Source organism: Chiloscyllium punctatum, chromosome 17 (genome assembly GCF_047496795.1).
Source record: "Chiloscyllium punctatum isolate Juve2018m chromosome 17, sChiPun1.3, whole genome shotgun sequence".
Taxonomy (NCBI): Eukaryota; Metazoa; Chordata; class Chondrichthyes; order Orectolobiformes; family Hemiscylliidae; genus Chiloscyllium; species Chiloscyllium punctatum.
In genome coordinates, this window is record NC_092755.1 from 101,558,897 (window position 1) to 101,580,936 (window position 22,040).

General features: G+C 42.5%; 1 protein-coding gene across 3 annotated transcripts in view; it reads right to left on the minus strand.

The window, feature by feature from the left end:
* Nucleotides 1-22,040, minus strand: part of emid1 (EMI domain containing 1) — a 343,266-nt gene that overhangs the window by 121,405 nt on the left and 199,821 nt on the right. For all 3 annotated transcript variants that reach the window (XM_072588069.1, XM_072588070.1, XM_072588071.1), the window contains exons 5-6: nt 10,553-10,614; nt 9,469-9,613 (exon numbers count right to left, since the gene is read on the minus strand). In XM_072588069.1, coding sequence (XP_072444170.1) covers nt 9,469-9,613; nt 10,553-10,614 — 207 coding nt within the window. The remainder of the gene's footprint in view (nt 1-9,468; nt 9,614-10,552; nt 10,615-22,040) is intronic.

Sequence of the window (22,040 nt, forward strand, 5' to 3'; positions counted from 1 at the left end):
ATGTGGTGAAAAATAAGTTGCCTGTTGTTGACAGTCTGCATCAACAGATGGTCAAAAATTCAAGTGGTTTTTAGTTTTGAGGCTCAAAGTTTGAAGAAACCTTTTACAGGAATCTAGAGGGAAGCAAAGTACGAAACCTGTAAACTCAGGCAGGATGTTCAGCTCTGATGTGGGCGCGCACTGTAGTGGGCAGTATTTCCCAGGTGGCCTGCAGTCTCCCAGAGACCACTGAGACAAGGCCAACATCCTGGAGGTGACCTCCGGGTGGCAGGTAGGTTTTCTGACGGTTACTAGCAACCCAGGCAGATACTCACACACATAGCAGATAGTGAAAATATATATTTATAAATCTGGAAGCTTATTCTCACTAATGTCTCACCCGCGCCCCACTATGTGTCCTCTTTTTTCATTCTTTCTCTCTCACAATGTCTCAAAGCATTTCCAGCTCCCACAGCTGGGATGGTATGAGCCTTGCTCCAAAGTAAAGGCCATGGACCTTGGGGGTTTTGGTCAGGTGACCTCAAGGAGATGGGCATTTGTTGGTTGAGGGCCCAAATGTGCTGAGTGGGGTCCTGCCCAAGGCTGAAGCTAGCAGTAGGGTGGAGACAGATGGTCAGCCACTCTGGACTGTCCCTGAGAGAAGACTTTCTGAGAGGTCTGTAGGTGGCTCCCCCTTCTCCAAATGGGTGCCTACTGGCACCACCACTCCGTTTTCCCGTGAGGATGGGGCACAATGGCTAGAATGACAGAAACTAAGACTGCTAGATGTTCCACTCTAGGAAAGCCGCCAACCTGTCATGGAGGCAGCTAGAAACTTGCATGCCTCAGGGAGCAGCGTCCCATCAGTGTTGCTGCAGTCTTGCAGCCTTTGCCATCCTTGACATGGGCTCTTCTTCTAGCTGGGACTGAACAGGAGCCTGGTCTCCAACAGTCGTCGGAGTGCCAGTGAGCTGGGAGTTTTCTCCCTTGGCAGCTGTGGAGATATGGCAATGAAATACTCACCAACAGGAGTTACTGACTCTGATACAGAGAAAATACCCAGGGAGGTGTCAGTGCCTGAGCCAGGGGAGGGTGCAGGAGGCATTGGTGCCAGTGCTTTGTCCAAAGCATCTGTGCTCTCTTTGTTAGAGACTGAGTTAGAGGAGTCATATTCCACTTAAATTATTAACCCTCTATGCACAGGTACTGCTTGGTCTGTTAAGAATATGTTGACAGGCTTGCTATTCAGCTGCTTCATAAACTTTAAATTAAAAATGGTAATGTTGGACTCGGCAAGATGGTGGCGATTCAGTAGAACTGCCGTGGACGGCTCTGCCAAACAGCCAAGGCATATTGGCGCTTTTTACCATCCCTGGCCAACTTATATGGAGGAATTGTTAATTTGAAAACACGAAGAACACATATTCATTGACAATTTGGAGTGGGAAGGATGCCAAAAGGAAAAGGAGCGATCAAACAACAGCAGGCAGGACACACCCTGCAGCACCAGGCATGCCAGAGGTCGCATAGGGCCTCTCCCAAACTCCAAGGGAGTATGACGGACTCACAGGAATTGGTGGTGGCGATGGTGAGGCTTTCCTCAAAGGTTGAGGCTGTGATTGAGAAGTTCCATGCCCAGGTCCAACCCATCGCATCCATGCTGCAGACGCATGAACAGGAGCTCCAGGGCCGTGGGGAGCAGATGGAGGAAGTGGAAGGTAGAACCACGGCCTCAGAAGCAGTGATTGAGTCCTCGAAAGGACTGATCCAGGTGCTGGAGCAGGAAGTGTGGGCTTTGCGAGATCAGGTTGACGAACTCAAAAGTCGAGGTTGGGGGATGGATCTTCAGATTGTCAGGCTCCTGGAGGGCGAAGAAGATGGGCGGCCAGTCAGCTTCTTTGAAAACTGGCTGCTTCAGTTCCTGGGCTATCAAATTGAATCCAGCCAGCTGCAGATTGTAAGGGTCTATTGGGTGATGGTCTGCAGGTCCGGGCTGGTACCGCGCCCCTGTCTGGTCCTAGTACACTTCCTCACATACAGTAGGGACAAGCAAAGAGTGATAGAAGCCTCCAGATTACTGAGGAAAGATCCACAGGCACTGATGTACAGTAGGTCAAAAATCATTTTTTTCCAGGATTTCTCAGCTGCTGAATTTGAAAGAGGAAGTCCTTCGATGAAGTTAATAAGAGGCTGAGGAACCTGGGCATCGAGTACTTAATGAGGTACCCCGGAATACTCCATTTCAGCCACGAGGACTCAGTTTATACACTTGACTCAGTGGATAAAGCCAAGAGTTTTGTAGACACTTTAAAACAGACCGATTGAGTTAAAGTATATGGTTAATGTTCATCCTCTCTTCCTTCATTCCCTGTGTTTCCCCTTTTCTCTTTCCCTAATAATTTTTTTCAAAAACCGAAATATCTTGGAATATGTTGTTCCTATTATATTTTTATAACTGGATTTATCATGGGATATTTTGTAGGTGCTCTTTGTTGTTTTCCCCTTTATTTTGTTCTTTTCCTTTCAGTCACAAGGAGGGGTGACATGGAGCCGGGGATGGGCGGTGTGCTTATCCTGACTTTATCTTCTTTTGTTGACTTAAGGATCATCTTCTCGTTTATTTACTTTTTTTTGCCTAAGGCTGGGGCACAGTCTGGGCCTGAAAAAGCTGTGCAGGAGGGAATGGGTAAGGTGAATGCCCCCTCTGGGCAAGGGGGAGAGTGTCCTGTTCAAGGTTTTATAGTTGGTTTTCTTTGTAGTTTTTTTGGTAGTAATAGTTGTTTGTAGTTATGATAGAGTAGTTTTTGTATACACAATTCTGCTACTCTATGAGTCTCCATTTACTTATGCTCAGCGCATTGCAAGCAGGGTTCTCCCTCCCGGGGGTTCAAGGATGTCTTAAAAGGGATATGGCGAAGTGTCTTATTAAATGGTGCACTTGGAACATCAAGGGAAGTCATTCGCCTGTTAAAAGGAAAAAAAGTGCTTTCTAGCCTTAAGAGGGAAAGGGTTGTGAGAAACCTACCTTGATGATAGGGAACACCTGAAGTTACATTAGGGGGCTTATGATCGGGTATTCTTTTCATCCTTTACTACTAAAAGTAGGGGAGTGGCTGTACTTGTCCAGAAAAATCTTCTGTTCACATTATTAGAGCATATGAACAATGAGCAGGGACAGTTAGTCATACCTAAGGCCCTAATACATGGGGAGGAATATGGCATTTTGTCTACTGTGCTCTGGCGCATCCCCATAAGATTTTGATTAGTGCCTTTTCTAAGTTGATTGCCTTTGGAAAATGACACATTATTATGGGGGGGGATTTCAATTGCCTTTTGGATCCGACAATGGACAGGATGCCTAGTGGGTCCCCAACTATCTCTTTGCAGGTCAAGCAGGTGACTGACCTATGTGAGGAGTTGGGGTTAGTGGATATTTGGAGATATCTGCACCCTACCAGCAGGGACTTCATCTTTTTTCCAAACCCACATAAATGTCACACGAGGATTGATCTTTTTTTTGGCTCCCACAACCCTTCTGGATTCAATTATGGCTTGTAAAATTGGGAACATAGCTATCTCTGATCACGTGGTGGTATATTTGGAGGTTAAGGCCAAGAGTGAGGGGTTAGGTTTGCTGCACTGGTGTCTGGATCCTTTTCTCCTTAAGAATTCCAAATTTGTGGTATATTTTACGAGGGAGTTTCAGGAGTTTTTGACAATCAACTCAGGCAAGGCTAGTAGTCTGTCTATGCTATGGGAGACCACTAAGATCTTTGCTAGGGGATTAGCTATTTTCTACTTGGCTAGCCGGAAACAACAGAACAGGGAACAGCAGCATCTACTTGAGACGTGGCTGAAAGCCGCTGAGGTGGCACATTTTGCGAGGCCTTCATTGACCAAACGACAGTAGATCACAGTCCTTCAGGCTGCCTTGAATTCAATACTTACACAAACCACAAAGAAGGAACTTGCTTTTGCTAAGCAAAGGCTTTTCGAGTGTGGGGATAGGCCAGGGAAGTAATTAGTGTATCTAACGAGGAAAAAACGTGCTCCCCAATCCATTACTGCAGTTAGAGATACATACAATGCCAAAAGGATTAATGAGGCGTTTTGGAGTTTTTACTCTAAATTGTATCAGTCTGAAGGTTAAAAGGTTTGTACATCCAATCTGGAAGCCTTTTTTAAGAGCCTGGACCTCCAGGAGGTAATCCTAGAACAGGCCTCTCTGCTTAATGCCTCCTTGACAGTTCAGGAAATACATGAGGCAGCGAGGCAACTTCAGAGTGGGAAATAGCCTGGCCCTGATGGTCTCCCAGGTGAGTTTTACAAGGTGTTTATAGGGATTCTGTCAGGCCTGATGCTGGAAATGTACAATCACTCCTATATGTATGAATGCCTACCACCATCTTTGAGAGAAGCTAATATTTCCCTCATTCTTAAGAAGGGGAAGGTTCCTGCCTCATACAGGACCATCTCTCTATTAAATTCAGATTTTAAGATTCTGTCTAAGATTTTGGCACTGAATTTGGAGAAGGTGTTGCCCTATATTGTTAAAGAGGACCAGATAGGCTTTATAAGGGACTGTAGGTCTACTAATAATATTAGAAGGTTGTTGAATATGATCCAAGCATGTCAGCAATGATCGGTCCAAGGGTTAGTGATTTCCTTAGATGCAGAGAAAGCATTTGACCGGGTGGAATGGCTGAATCTCTTTTATGTCTTACAGCGGTTTGGGTTGGGTGGGGTCTTTGCTAGGTGGGTGGAGGTTTTATATTGCTACCCTCTGGCCACGGTCATCACCATCGGGGTGAAGTCTGGGAACTTTAGGATTGGCAGGGTAGTATTGGCTGCCTCCTCTCACTGTTTTTGTTTACATTGATGATAGAGCCGCTGGCAGAGAACATCCACATAACCGCTCCGGAAGTGGGATCGAGGGTACCCAAGATTATACTGTGTGCAGATATGTCCTTCTGTTTCTTTTGGACCCAATGACCTGTGTGCCACATTTGATACAATGTATTAATTCATTTGGGGCTATTTCAGGATACAAAATCACTTTGCAAAGCCAGAGGTTATGCCTTTGGGAAACCTCAAAAAAGCGCCAGAGGTTGAACACAGCCCTAGGTTCCCCTTTAAATGGTAATGGGTGGGGTCCTGATACCTAGGCATTTTTACTACCCCACTGTTTGATCGGTTATTTCAGACTAATTTTGCTCACTTGCTCGACAACATTAGTTGGAACTCCAACGATGCAAGGCTCTTCCAATTTTGTGGATGGGCCGATTAGCCCTTATTAAGATGAATGTCCACCCTCGTTTGTTTTATTCCATGTGCATGCTCCCTATAATGTTTTCCAGGTCAACATTGCAGAAACTTATGGGTTGGTTTAGTTGCTTTGTCTGGCACCATCAAACTTACTAAATTGTAGGTGCCTCAAGGATGGGGAGGAGTTGATTTCCCAGGCATCAAGAGATATCAGTTGAGTGGGTAATGATGCAGGCTCAATATCACTGGATATCACGACCTCCAGGCAAAGTGCCCTCTTATTAACCTGTTTTTCATGGATAAGATAAGGTCAGTTATGGACCACTGCTGGAACCCCATTGTTATTATTACGGTCAAGGCATGGAGGGCGATATGTCAGAGTGAGGGTTGCTTATCCAAGACTCTGCCACTCACTCCCATAGTATGCCAGGGTTTCAACAAGGGATGATGGACTCAGGATTCAAACATTTGGCAGCGAGAGGAGTTTCCAGTTTGGGAGACTTGTTTGGGGGGGGCGGGGGGGGGTTATGATGCAACTGACCCACAAATATGGGCTGCCCAGCAGAGATCTTTTCCATTTTTTTCATGTTAAAGAGTTCATCCAGAAGAAGACTACCCTTCTCACTAAGGAGAAGTTGTTGCTAATGTGCCACAAGTACCCTTTCGGTTAGTGCCCTCTATTGCCTGCTGGGTGGTTGAGTCTGGCAGGATATTAACTGATTATGTGAGGTTTGGGAGCAAGTGCTAGGAGTGGAGGTTTCTTCTGAAACATGGGAGAACATATGGGAGAATGCGCGAAAGATCTTAATCTGTCATTGGACATGTGCTATGAAGCTAAAAGTTCTGCACAGGGTTCATTTGACACCGGACCATCTGTGAAGTTTAAAAAAGGGGCATCTTCAGTGTGTCCAAAATGTAAAATAAGCGTAGGTACTCTTACCCATTGCTTCTGAACATGTCACAGGCTCTGTGTTTATTGGAGCGCTGTGGTGGGAGAGTTAGGGAGGGTATTGAGGACTGAAGTGAAAGTAGACCCAATGTCTCTCCTCTTAGGTCTACTGAATTTATCATCTTTAGATGGGCATGGGAAAAAACTATTTAATATTCTTGCATACTGTACATGGAAGAAAATTCTGATGAACTGGGTGTCTGAGAAACCGCTGGGCTTGATGAGATGGTGGAAATTAATTAGGGAGCATATTCCCTTGGATTTTATTTTAACAAATATGGTGCACCACACAACAGACATTTTTTTATAAGACATGGCAGCCCTTTTTGCAGGTGTGTCTGCAAGGGTTAGAGAATTTGAGCTATAGGGAGAGGCGGAATAGGCTGGGGCTGTTTTCCCTGGAACGTCGGAACCTGAGGGGTGACCTTATAGAGGTTTACAAAATATGAGGGGCATGGATAGGATACACCGTGGGGTGGGGGAGTCCTGAACTAGAGGGCATAGGTTTAGGGTGAGAAGGGAAAGATAAAAAGAGACCTGAGGGGCAACTTTTTCACACAGAGGGTGGTATGTGTGTGGAATGAGCTGCCAGAGGAAGTGGTGGAGACTGGTACAATTGCAACATTTAAAGGCATCTGGATGGGTATATGAATAAGAGGGTTTAGAGGGATATGGGCCAGATGCTGGCAGGTGGGACTAGATTAGGTTGGGACATTTGGTCGGCATGGACAGGTTGGACCAACATTCTCATGCCGTACATCTCTATGAATTTATGACTCTAGGGCATTTGTTTAACCAGGATGGTTAGGTTTGTTGAGCCCTGGGCCCTGGAGGGGGGAAACCTGAGTGAATATGGGTATAGATTAGAGTGGTGCTGGAAAAGCACAGCAGGTCAGGCAGATCTGAGGAGCAGGAAAATCGACGTTTCGGGCAAAAGCCCTTCATCAGGAATAGAGGCAGGATGTCTGCAGAGTGGAGAGATAAATGAGAGGGGGTGGGGGTGGGGAGAAAGTAGCATAAAGTACAATAGGTGAATAGGGGTGGTGATAGTTCAGAGAGGAGGGTGGGGGAAGATAGCAAAGAGTACAATGGGTGAATGGGGGTGGGGATGAAGGTGATAGGTCAGAGAGGAGGGTGGGGGAAGATAGCAAAGAGTACAATGGGTGAATGGGGGTGGGGATGAAGGTGATAGGTCAGAGAGGAGGGTGGGGGAAGATAGCAAAGAGTACAATGGGTGAATGGGGGTGGGGATGAAGGTGATAGGTCAGAGAGGAGGGTGGAGTGGATCGGTGGAAAAGAAGATAGGCAGGTAGGACAAGTGAATATGGGTATATATACAAAACGCTCCCATTTTTTTGTTTGGGAGCTTTGTGCCATGCAGTGTTATTTTATGTTCATGTAGGTTCTTTTGTTGTTTTTTTTGTTTTATTAGTCACTTATTTACTTATTGGTGTTGTTTTGCACAGTGTTTGGTTTTGTTTGTATTATAGGGTTGGTTAGTAGTCAGTAGACAGTAGTATTTTTATTATACCAGTCTTTGTTACATTTTCAATAACTTTAAAAACTTTTGTTTTGACTTTACAAAAATGTAATGTTTTCCATTTATTCAGTTGGGCTCTGCTAGACCTGACAAAACATGGCAAAACACACGTTGCTTCTCCCTCTATACCATCCTGTGCCATTTGCTCCAATATGGAAGATACTTGATCCATTGGATGTCAGAATGACACACCTAGTTGGGTCTTTCCTGTGCTTTTGATGACAAGGTCTGGTCTGCAATGCTAATGAGAACGGGTTGAGTTTTCTTCATACCAATGAACATTTTTTCCATGTTATAAATTGTTGTAACTTGAATTTCACAGCGGAAGCTGAAGATGACAAGATCCAAATTTTGTTTTTAAAATGTAGTTGCATGGAATAGGCATCACCAATAATATTATAAGCTGCAGACAAGCCTAAATAACTTGGCTACAAAATCAAAATAAAAGGTAACATGACATAACTAAAAATGTATATTCAGCTGTCCTTCTTTACTTAATAAGGTTAAATCTGAGATGAAATCCCTATTTCTCTTAATGTTAGTTGAAAATTATCGATGTAAGTCTATATCTATATCATTGCTGGTGCATTCAGAAGCATATAATTCTTATATTACTGCATTACGTTAGAAGAAAGTTACATAATACATTGTATTTTTTTCCCAAATATGATTAGAATGACTGTTTGAAATGGGCACGCAGAACACAGAAATACCACAAATGACCCAATCACCGCATTGCAAGTTAAACACACATACAGTTATTCTAGAATTTTAAAATACAAGATTGTAAGTTGTTTAGGGTAAATAAACAATGGTGAAATAGATAACACAATCACTCAATTTTCTCATACCTTGACACAAACGATCAAAATATTAAATTAACAGAAACCATTTGCATTGATCCAGCTCTGGGAGCATTATAGAACAACTTCTTGAGATAATACTTTCCCTTGTTTTATCATGCACTCTTCCAAAGTTTTCCTTCTGGAACTTATATACACCATACTTTAAAAAGTAACAATAGTTTCAACTTCCTTATGTTAGCCAGAAGGGTAGTCTATATCTTCAGTTTCTCTGTAAAATCAATCTCGTGACCATTTCTCTCCCTTGGTTCTTTTCCTGGTGATAACTGGCTTTAAGCCTGGTTTCCAACTCATTCACCAAACAAGTAGTTTTTCCTATTTAGTTTATGAAAACTCTTAGTGCATGATATTGAATGCCTTCCTCCAAGAACTCTTTGACCCTTCTCTGTTCTGATTTTCTTTTGTCTCTCTTCATGAGAAGAGCATTCATTTCTTTCATATTACCTTGGTGAATCTCCTCTGCACCCTTCTTCATGAATTGGACATTCTTTCTGAAGCAACATACCCTGCATGGCATAACATTGGCAAATGGCTGGCGCTCTAATTTTCAAACATTGCAAACAAAATAGCTTAGAATGGAATGTCCTAAAGATTGTCCATAAATTGGACATATTTGTAATAAGTTGCAGCTCAAACGTTTCATTCGTGTATAACTGCTGTTAGCTGAAGCAAAACATTATATTAGCATCCAAAGGTTATCCTCAAATTGTTGTCTCACTGATTCAGTGCAGAGTAGGATTAGAGAGGTTTGTCGAATAAATTACTGACTTGAAAACAGTTCATCTGAATGAAGCATGCATTAGATCAAGTCCACATGGTCTGTATTGTTGTCATTACAAAGTAAAATATGGCTATGTTTTTGTATTACTGACCTTTTGGGCCCCGGGCTCCGGGCAGGCCTCGCACAGCTGGAGTGCCTCGGACTTTAATCGTATCTTCAGGGGCTCCTTTAAGCATCAGGTGTCCATGGTTTGTCACTAGAGAACTGACTGGCTCTGCAGCTGCCAGTAAAGCCACCTGCAGTGCAAGGACAAAGGGTTCAATGATCCATGCTGGCCTCAGTGAGCACAAATGCTTGGAAAGAACTCTAAACAGCAGGACATGAAGAGTGAAATGCAGAGTTCCTGTCTCAGTACAGAGCATTGTACAGAGTTCCCATCTCGGCACAGAGTTCCCATCTCAGTACAGAGTATTGTACAGAGTTCCCATCTCAGAACAAAGCATTGCAATGAGTTCCCGTCTGGATACAAAGCATTGTACAGAGTTCCCATCTCGGTACAGAGAATTGTACAGAGTTTCCACCTTGCTATAGTGCACTGTACTGAGTTCTCATCTCTGTAGAGAGCACTTACAGAGTTCCATCTTGGTACAGAGCACAGTCGAGTTAGTGCACTCCACAGAGTTCTTGTCTCACTACACAACACCTACAGCGTTCCCATCTTCATACTGTGTTAACGCAAGTACAGAACAATAAAGATTTACAAAGATTTGAAGTGAGAGCTATTGGGAAAGACTGTGCAGGATGGGGCTTTTTCTTTCAGAAGAGGACTTCGAGGTGACCTGACACAGATTTTTCAAATCACCAATGGATTAGACAGGATAGACGTAGAATGTTTCCATTGTGGGAGTATTCAAAAACAATGGGGTGTAAATAGTTCTAATAGTTCTAATGAACTCAATAGGGAATCAGGAATATTTTTTATTATTCAGGTGGTTGGAGTGTTGGACTTGCTAGCTAAGAACATTGGTGAGGCAAATCACTGCTTTCAAGTGCAAATACGAGGGTATCAAGAGATGAGCGAATGGAATAGCATGCCAAAGAGCTGGGTCGAGGGAGATGGAATGGAGTATAAACACTAGCAGAGTAGTTGGGCCAAATGATCACTGGCCATAAGTGAAAACATCCAGGAATTCAATAGGAACTGCATAGATCAATCAGAATCTGTTCAAGTGTACCTTAGCCTCCAGTGTCCCCAAACGATCAGTTAGCTGGGAAATTTTACTGCAGTTTAAGCAATCTGTAAAACAAAAGCTTTTCAGTCAGAATTGGAAGAGTTCTTTTAAATACAGGAAGCAACAAACGTAGGAACTGGATTATTCTAAGTATAAACAATACCAGCTACGCTTTGCTATGTGGACATGAAGAATACTTTGAGTTAAAATTTTATCTTGCTTTAAATTACAGTTGGAAAAGTCATCTCAAAACTACAAATCTAAGCAAATTTATATTTCCTTTAATTGATCTCTTAACATTATCATATACAGGGTACACACAAGTGAAGATTGCAAGTAGTTTTCCTAATAAAGAACAGGGATCAATTCATGATCCTAACTTTGCAGTGTCCAGTGAATTGAAGATGCTGATCTTGAGGAAAGGTGCCCACAAAGATCCAAGAACCTTCATGAATTTTCCACTTTGCCGACTCTCAGTTTGTCACCAAGGCAAGGAGATTTCTTTGTGTCCAGCAATGGTGATGTCATCACACAGGGTAGACAGCCAATCATACTGAGATACTTTCAGAGACAAGGAACAAGGAAACGAAGACCACTGAATTTTTGACTTCTACTCTTTGTTTTCACAGAGATTGAGATATACTGGGCCATTACAAGGAATTACAGTAGAAGTCGTAATATCACAAAGCCGCAATTTATTCTGAAAATGTGAACTCTTGTTATAATGGACAAACGTTATCATTTCACAAATACAAAAAAATGGTTTTTCACACATAGTGCAATAATTTAACAGTAAAACAAACAACCTAGCATGCCATTGAAATTCCAGTTCCACTTCATTCAACAAGGTGTGTACGTTTTGTGTGTGTACAGTGAGACTAAGAGGGTCATAGTGCTAGTTTTCATCAAAAACAGAAAATGCTGGCACTACTCCAGCAGCAGCTGTAGGGAGAGATTTAAAGGGTGGCAGGATAAGTGTGTAATGCTTATCCCAGTATGATCTCACAGCAAGGACCCTACTTCGGACCCTGCTTTTACTTTGGATTTCTAACATCTGCGGTATTTTGATTTTGTTTTAGTTTCTCGTCACTTCAGTAATTCCTACTTTATTGCAATCGAGGGTGAATTCAACAGCACACCCTGTGAGGAAGTTTTGAATTATTGATAGCAATCTCTGGATTTCCACATTTAACTGTGCTGTGCAGACTTTCAAAAGTTGCTGTCAGTCATAAAATTGGCCTGGATTCCCCCAGAGCAATAACAGTGGATCTAGGCAGTTTCACCACAGATTTCCCTGCGAAATCCAAACTAATGTAATGTTTGATTTGTTTTGTACTAATTTAATTCTATTCCATTAAGTATTTTAACCAACTGAACTACTGGGGTAGCTGAGAGTTGTACTAAAGTTCTATTTCAGCTAATAAGTAGGGAAATTAAGTGATTCATTTATTCATGATTTATACCACAAAAATATGTGTGTGATGTTTTCATAGTAAACGTTTTACACACACACACAACAAAATTGACTCATTTTATGTTCTCTCTAATCAGGCACATAAAACAGGATCAAATTGCAGCATCTTATCAATCATTATACAAACAAGCAAACAATTGGCCATGTTTCCCTCCAACAGGAGCCAGCTGAGTGTGGATGAGCCAACAGTTTAATCAAAACAGAGGAAACAGCAGCAAAGCAAGTTCAAGTTCAGTTATGGTAAACAGTTCAGTCAACTTAAAAATGCTGCATTCTCAACACTGATTTAAAGGGCACATTAATGACTTCCTGCAATCTATCAGAGGAAATGTGAGAATGAAAAGATTAAATCATTCTGTAGTGCGATTAGGCACTTTGACTGGAAGCACAAGCTTCCTCTGATTTTCACTCTTCCATTCCTTGTGGAATAAAACATGTAAGATTAGCGCTTGAGATGTATTGTAAATCTACAATAGGTTCATAAATACTGGAATGTTATTCCTTTCAGTTATACATCAAATCTGATAATGAATTATTTCCCATTATTAGAATCTGTAATAAATAGATTTGGTTCCATTAATCATCACTTTAACACATTGCTTCCTGCAGATTACTCCTGTGCATCTTTCCCTTGGCTAGAGATAGGAAAGCATGATGAAGGGGAGATACTGGGCCATAGTTCCTTCTTAATATTGCACCAATAATTCATCTGGTCATTTGTGAGGAACTAACAAAATAAATAACCATGAAAACTGCTACTTTGCTTCAAACAATCCATCACTGTTTACTTATCATCTTTCCGATAAAGATATCCATCCCCTTTTGCTTGGTTTGGTTAATCTGTGACTCCATCCCTATGCCAAATTGCTGACGATTGTTTCCTTCGGAGTTGATCAAAATATATTCAACCGCAAAGATGGGCAATAGATTAGATTAGATTAGATTAGATTAGATTACTTACAGTATGGAAACAGGCCCTTCGGCCCAACAAGTCCACACCAACCCACCGAAGCGCAACCCACCCATACCCCTACATTTACCCCTTACCTAACTGTGCACTGAATCCAACACATGTTGTGACATTGAACACTTCTTCTGCCGCCTCCGTCACCAAGCTTACATTTTCCATCAAGGCTCCCACCCAAGCTCCAAGGATGCCTTCGCCCACCTCCAACACACCCCATCCAGCTGGACACCCCATGCCATTCTGTTACCCACCCTCAATCTCTTTATTTCCAACTGCCGCCAGGACATTGACCGCCTCAACCTGTCCAACCCCCTCACTCACTCCAACCTCTCACCCTCACAAAGTGCAGTCCTCCACTCCCTTGGCTCCAACCCCAACCTCACCATCAAACCAGCAGACAAGGGGGGGTGCAGTGGTAGTTTGGTGCACTGACCTCTAAACCACTGAAGCCAGGCATCAACTTGAAGACACCTCTTCCTACCGCCCCTTCGACCACGACCTCACCTCCTAGACCGTACACAATCTCATCACTCAGGGGATCTCCCACCCACAGCTTCCAACCCCATAGATCGGGAACCCCGCACCAACCGGTTCTACCTCCTTCCCAAGATCCACAAGTTTAACTACCCTGGCTGACCCATCATCTCAGCCTGCTCCTGCCCCACTGAATTCATCCGCACATCCCTCGATACTGTACTTTCCCCGGTCCAGGATCTCTCCACATATGTTCGGGACACCAACCACACCCTCCACCTCCTCCAAGTCTTTCACTTCCCTGGCACCCAATGCCTCATCTTCACCATGGACATCCAGTCCCTTTAACCCTTCATCCACCATGACTATGGCCTCCAAGCCCTCCGTTTCTTTCTCTCCCGACGTCCTCACCAGTACCCTTCCACTGATACTCTTATTTGTTTGGCTGAACTGGTCCTCACCCTCAATAATTTCTCCTTTGAATCCTCCCACATCCTCCAGATGAAAGGGGTAGCCACGGGCACCTGCATGGGCCCTAGCTTTGCCTCTCTCTTTGTCAGTTACGTAGAACAGTCTATCTTCCGTAGTTACACTGGCACTACTCCCCACCTTTTCCTGCACTACATTGATGATTGCATCAGTGTCACCTTGTGCTCCCAAGAAGAGGTTGAACAGTTCATCAACTGCACCAACAGATTCCACCCTGACCTTAAATTTACCTGGACCATCTCTGACCCTCCCTCCCTTTCTTGGACCTCTCCATCTTCATCAACGGTGACCAACTCAACACTGATATTTTCTATAAACCCACTGACTCCCACAGCTACCTGGACTACACCTCCTGCCACCCTGCCTCCTGTAAAAATGCTATCCCTTATTCCAAATTCTTCCGCTTCTACCGCATTTGCACCCAGGAGGACTAGTTCCACCACAGAACAAACCAGATGGCTTCCTTCTTTAAAGACCGCAATTTCCCCTTCCACGTGGTTGATGAAGCCCTCTAATGCATCTCATCCACTTCCCGCACCTCCGCCCTCGAACCCCACCCCTCCAACTGCAACAAGGACAGAACCCCCTTGGTCCTCACCCTCCACTCCACCAACCACATCGCATCATCCTCTGCCATTTCCGCCACATACAAATGGACCCCACCACCAGAAATATATTTCCCTCCCCACCCCTATCTGCTTTCCGTAAAGGCTGTTCCCTATGCAACTCCCTCGTCAGGCCACGGTCCCCCCTCCCCACCCCACCCCCCACCAACAACCCACCCTCCTGTCCTGTAACCTTCCCCTGCCACCTCCATCCAAGGCCCCAAAGGAGCCTTCCACATCCATCAAGGTTTCACATGCTCTCGATGCGGTCTCCTCTACACTGGGGAGACAGGATGCCTACTTGCAGAGCACTTCAGAGAACATCTCCAGGACACCCACACCAACCAACCCCACCACCCTGTGGCTGAACTCTTCAACTCCCCCTCCTACTCCGCTGAGGACATGCTAGTCTTGAGCCTCCTCCATCGCCAATCCCTTACTACCCGATGCCTTGAGGAAGAACACCTCATCTTCCATCTTGAGACTCTCTAACCCCATGGCATCAATGTGGATTTCACCAGTTTCCTCATTTTCCCTCCCCCCACCTTTTTTTTGTTCCAACCTTCCAACTCAGCACTGCCCTCATGACCTGTCTATCTTCCTTCCCACCTATCCGTTCCACCCTCCCCTCCCCACCTTTACCTCACCTCCATCCATCTATTGCACTCTCAGCTACCTTCTCCCCAGCCCCACCCCCCCTCCCATTTATCTCTTCAGCCCCGTGGCTCTCAGCCTCATTCCTGATGAAGGGCTTTGGCTTGGAACGTCGAGTTGCCTACTCCTTGGATGCTGCCTGACCTGCTGTGCTTTTCCGGCAACACACTCTTGACTCTAATCTCCAGCAGCTGCAGTCCTCACTTTCGCCTAATAGATGTGCAGTTGCCAATATTATCTCACTCCAAGGACAAATTAAAACAAAGCTCAGTGGCGGACATAAAATCCAGAAAGAGGAAAAAGTTATCCAGCCTATAAAGCACACCCCATGTGGAATGTGTGATGGATTTATTTGAACTTTATAAACAGGTTGATCTCCAATGTTAAAGAAAATCAGGGGTGGCTGCTTGTCCTTCCTCCTTTAAAACAAGATCAGGTAATTTGCTGAATATTTTGGGCTCAGCTCTACAGGTACTCTTCTGACTCCCAACTTAAAGATATCAGTTTACCCAGAATTAACTACTTTTTCTGCAAATTCTTTCCACTTGCCCCGCTATCTTCTTGGAAGAAATACAGTTTCACATTGCTTGTGGCAAAAACATTTGCATGCAATTTCTCCTGTCCTCTGTTCAGAATTGAGGTGAAATAGTTTTCCTGCTTCAATCTTGAGTCTCGCATTCATGATCTTAAGGAGCTGTATCATATTTTCTCTTCTCTGGAAAAATGCTATGAATCTTGTCTTTATTTGTTTGAACCCTTTTGTATTTAAATGGTTTTTAAAGGAAGGAAAGGAAATGTCAAGGGCTATACTCCAGTGATGGACTCACCATTATCCTGGAGGTAAAAACAATGACTGCAGATGCCGGAAAGCAAATACTGGATTAGTGGTGCTGGAAGAGCACAGCAGTTCAGGCAGCATCCACTAATCCAGTATCACCCTGGAAATGCAAGATCTAGACTTCAGGTGCAAACAATACCTAATTTAACTTCTTCATAATTGACTCACATAGACCAGGGTGTGGTTAAGAATCTAAAATTGACTGGCAATCTGGTAGTTGCTTAATAAAAGTGTAATCTCATTAGCAGCTCAACTAAGGACTGATACAATGCGGCTAACTTAATAGATTCACTGAGCAACAAATATGCTTGAGTCTAAACAAGTTCATGACCTTTTAATAAACAGAATAAACACTGCCTTAATCTGACTTTGTGTGAGATTCAATTAAAAGGAAAGTTGAGAAGACCTTGGAAAAGACCAATATACTTAAGTTTAGTTCCCTCCGCAGACTTGATAAAATATTGAAGTGAAAGTTATCTGGGGCCTTCAGCAGGGAATCTATTTCAGCTCTGCTTTCTGAAATGGATACTTACTTTCAGAATAAATCATAAGCACTTTGTGCTCTTCTGCTATTCCATGGTTTGAAGAATTCAATCTTTTCCAAAGATTCCATTTCTGTGATGACCAAATTCATCCCTCTATGTTTGTCCTGGAATTCCTAGGACACTTTCCAGATGGGACTTTTTAAAAGCTTATTGTTAATTTTTAATTTAAAATATTTCAGATATATACAGTACACAAGAATTTTATAGTTTTTGAAAACTCTTGCTTCACATTTGTTTTAAGAACTCCATTCTTCCTTTTCTTTCCTGAAGACAGTGCTGATGTGTGATTCTACACCCACTCCTACTTTGCTCAGATGGTCTTTTGGCTGAGTAAGTCTGGGCTGTGAGGTTATATAACCATGGGCACCATCCCCACTTTTTCTTTCGTAGTACACTTGATCTGTTTAAGTGTGCACTCCCTTTGAATTCTTCTGTGCTGCCTGTTGGGGCCTGGTGTGTGACCATGGAGCTCAGAGCAAACACTGATCATCGTCTGGAAGGGGTTTGGATATGTCTTTAGCGATCTGCTATTCTGACCTTTGCAGAGATCAGATATTTTACCCTAAAACAGCAACAGAAACTTGTACCTTTGAGCCTATATGCCCACTTAGACACTGCATAGTTGATTTTTGCAGCTAAGCTTTCAGAGTTGCAAATTCCTTCTCTCTCTCATTTTTTTCCTGCTGAACATAAACATTTCTTTTGTTCAAGATCTTCATGGACATCAATGGAAAATCTATTTTCAGCCTGCTTTTGGTGGCAGATCTTGGAATCAACTTAGGTTTTGATCTCAATCTGTCAGTGTAAATCCAATTTCTGAGTTCGTAATGGAAAGTTGAATTATTGACCTTAATGATCCAATTTGGAGGCAGACTCATGCTGGTACTGGATAAGATACATGGGGAAATGTGCCTGTTTAAAACTTGCAACAGAAATGTCATTGTTATCCTATGAACAGCTGCAATTCTCTTCTTCACCTTACTATTTTCAGACAATGACACAATTTGCCTTCTTGCATTTCTCCCTATTTGCCTCCCCTGCTTTGAAGAGATTGACTCCTTGCTGATGTAGAAGGATTGCCAGGTCGCTTATGCTAGTCTTCCAAGTGCTCTTTACATGCAAGTAAAGGAGTTCTGGCAGGTCCCAAAGCCAGCAAGACTCTGATCTTAACTTCACTCAACAACCTAAACAGATGCTTGTCCTAAACAAAATCAATTGGTCAGTTTTTCCTTTCATAACAAAAGGTACTGAGTTACTTTAACATCTCAGCCAACATCTTCATCCAACGAGATCAAATTGGGCCATAAGTTATAGACTGGGATTTAGTGATAGCAAGGGGAATTATCCCCCCAAACTGGTTAAAGAACTGATGAGAGCCCAGTTTATTGGGTAATTTATTTGAAGATTAGACTGTACACAAGTACTGTTAATTGTTAAGTGTATGCATCTGACTGCTTGTAACTGATTTACAAGTCTTTAGACTAATATATCACATTCTATCAAGGTAGTAATAATTGACTACAATTTAAGATGTGTGTCCTTAAAGTTTAATGTATCTCAGTTTGAAACACTTAGAAATCAAAAACAATAACGCACAGTTAATATGGATTTCAAAGAGGAAAGTCTTGTTTGACCAAGTACAATTAATTCTTTGAAGTGGTAATAAAATGCTGAAGCAAGAGAATTGCAGTTTTTATAAATACATCTAGATTTCCAAAAGGTCTTTGATAAAGTGTCACATAATAGACCAAAGAATAACATCAGAGCAGGTGGAGTCAGGAACAAGTGACAGAATGGATGATTAGCTGACTAAAAACCAAAACACAGAGGGTAGGGGCACGGGCTAGCTGTCCAGAGCACAGAAAGTGGAAAGTTAGTCTCACGATGACCAGAACTAGGACCATTATTATTCATTATTATACCCCACAGCCACCTGATGAAGGAGCAGCACTCTGAAAGCTAGTGCTTCCAAATAAACCTATTGGACTATAACCTGATGTTGTGTGTGCTTTTTAACTTTGTCCACCCCAGTCCAACACTCGTACCTCCAAATCACTATTATTCATAATGTAGATTAATGATTTAGACTTTGAAATAACAAACATAATATCTAATGCTGCAGATGATGTCAAATTGGAAGGGACAATCAACACTCAGGTCAATAACAAATTGCAGAAGCTCATTAATAAAAGTGCTGCATGAACATATAATTGACCAATTGATTTTAAGTTAGATAATTATCAGCTATTGCAATCGAATAAAAAATAAGGAGGCAACATATTGCTGGGAAAGGAAGAATCAAAATGGCACAGAGGATGAAAAAGATTTGAGAGTACAAATATATATATCACTAAAGGTTACATCAAAAGTTAATAAAACTGTGACAAAAGAAAATTAAGCATAAAGATTTATTTTTTAGGAGTTATCAGTGAAATGTCATGAAGTTATGCTGAATTTGTGATGAACTTTGGTAAGACCACACTTGCTGAATAATTTGTATAGTCCTGTTCACTACAAAACATGATTTTCAGAACTCAAAGACTTACAATGATAATACCAGAACTGGAATGCAACACCCATCAGAAACTGAGGGATGAACTAATAAAAATTGGAAAGATTTGAACAAGAGTTGACAAGGTGAGAATTTTCCACTTATAGGGAAGAGCAAAATAGAGATCATCAATACAAGATTGTCTTCATTAGGAAATCAAGAGGGAATTCAGAAGAAACCTCTTTACCTAAAGAGTGAGAGAACATGGAACTCAACAGGAGGGAATGACTGAGTTAAATAATGTCAAAGAACCATGGATGGGTCATTGACCCCCATCATGTGTGCATTAGCTCTCCAATGAACATTAGAACTTAGTTCAATTCACCTGCGTTTTCCTCATAATATTGCACGTTGTTTCTCTTCAAATAAGCATCCAATGACTTCTTAAGCAATTTCAGGCAATGCATTCCTGACCTGAACCACTCATTGTATAAGAAAGTATTTTCTTGCATCACTTTTACTATATTTGTAAATCTATTCTTGGTTCCTATAGGAGTGGGAACGTTCTCTCCTTATCTATTTATGCAGACATCTCAACATTTTCAGACGTCCTATTTCAGCTCCACTTAACATTCCAAGGGAACAATCCCAACTTCTCCCATCTATCCTCAAAATTGAAATTTCGCATTTCTGGAACCATTTTTGTAAATCTCTTTCTGCACATAATCCAACACATTCACATTCGATGAATTCTCGTGCGTGTCTCTGTTTGGCTTGTCCTGGAATGGATGTGTTGTCCCAGAGGAGTCCTTCCTTATCTGTATTTAAGGATACCATTAAGAGTGGGTCTTGTCTTTTTGTGACTAGTTGATCTTCATGTATCCTGGTGGCTAGTTTTCTGCCTGTTTATCCAATGTAGTGTTTGTTACAGTTCTTGCAAGGTATTTTGTAAATGATATTATTATTGCTTGTTGCCTGTATAGAGTCTTTCAAGTTCATTCGCTGCTGTTTTAGTGTATCGGTGGGTTTGTGGGGCTACCATGATGCCAAGACATCTGAATAGTCTGGCAGTCATTTCTGAGATGTCTTTGATGTAGGGGAGAGTGGCTAGGGTTTCTGTGTTCTGTCTGCTTGTTGGGTTTGTTGCTAAGAAATCAGTGGATTGTGTTCATTGGGTACCCGTTCTTTTTTAATACATGGTATAGGTGATTTTCCTCTGTGCTGCAGTGTGTGGTGGCTCATTGAAATAATGTTCTAACGCAGCTTTGTTTGTGGGTGTTGGGAAGATTGCTTCTGTAGTTCAGTATTGGTCCGTAAACAGACACACACACAAGAATTCCTCGAAGCATGGCATTCCAACTGGAACTCTATCAACAAACACATTGACTTGGATCTCATTTACCACCACCTGAGAAAATGAACAGGAAATGACATCGCCACCAGAAATGACATCACAAACCCAAGGAAACCTAAATATACAAATAGAAAGCGGACCTAGTACGGTGACAAAACATCTGAAAACCTTCCAGCTCAGCAAGCAAACCTACATCCATATATTTACCATCTATTTAGCAGAGTAAGAAAAGTATGACCAAGCTTAAAATGTTTGTAGTTAGTTCAACCAATAGGCTCACAGCCAACTGTGATCGTGACAGAGTGTGGACAAATGCACACTTCTGATTGGGGATTCCTGGAAAGCACTCAGTTTAATGAAGTCTACACCAACATCCCCTCTATATTTCTTTGTTGTGCTCAGTCAATTCATTTCAGCATAGGCCCTTTAAGTTGAAATGTTTAAGACAGAGGTTGATAGACTCCTGATTACTGAGGGGCGGAGAGAATATGGTGGGGTAGGTAGGAATGTAGACTTGAGGTTAAAATCATGGCAGCCATGATCTTACTTAATGGCAGAGCAGGCTAGAGGGCCAAGTGGCCTAGCCTTGTTCTTATATTTACAAGTTTTTTTTTTGTGCAGTAACTTAAAGGGACTGTCATGTGCTCAGTTTGCTTGAAAACTACAGGATTGGTGTGCAGCCATGAGACAACATTAGTCAGCAACCTCCAAAATCAAACTGAATCAGAACTCCTCCCAATCTGATTGAGATTAGCTGATGCAGGGATTAAGTGTTCAAACCTTACTGATTTTATGTGGATTAGCTCCTCACTGATTTAACCAGAACTACTTGGGAAGATACATTGGGATGTTATTCAGTGTTGTATCGTCTATGCCAAGTTGGTTGTTAGTGGTGCTGACTTTTGGTTTCATTGAAACTCTGGCTATCTGCTGATATTTAACTTGGTTCAGAACTTTTCAGTCTCCATAGTCAAGACCAGATGTACTCGAAATCTTTGGATTTCCAAAGCACTGACTCTGCAGGAATAACCCAGAAAGTTGAAACTTCCAAAATGCCATTACCTGGCATCTGGATTTCTGCAAATAAGTCCCCAACTTTGTTTTAGAGCAGAAACTTTGGAAGGTTCAGACTGGCTTCCTGGATCCAAAGGATTTAGAAAACTGATTCCTCCGCCTCATCACTGACATGGATTCTGCAATCCCAACACCATCCTCCCATTTTCACTGATATCTGGCACTCCTTGTCCTATGACAGATATCTGACCCCCTAACCTCCATCCTGGACAACTGCCTCACTACCTCTTAAATACTTGACCCCTACTCCTTAGCAAAGACACCCAACCTCTACACCTTCCTCAGATAATTCTCCATTCCACATCCGACCCTCACATTGACAGAGACCTGGTAATCCCTTACATTTGACCGACCTCAACCTCTCACTCACTTACCTGCCTATATTACCCTGTCATCCACTAGGTACCCTAACTCCTCTCCCATCTGCCATCCTCCACCCTCATCTACCTACCATCCAATTGATGTAGCCACCTGGTAGCTTACCCCCTCACTCATCTGCCAAGCTACCCTCACAGCTGGCACTTTA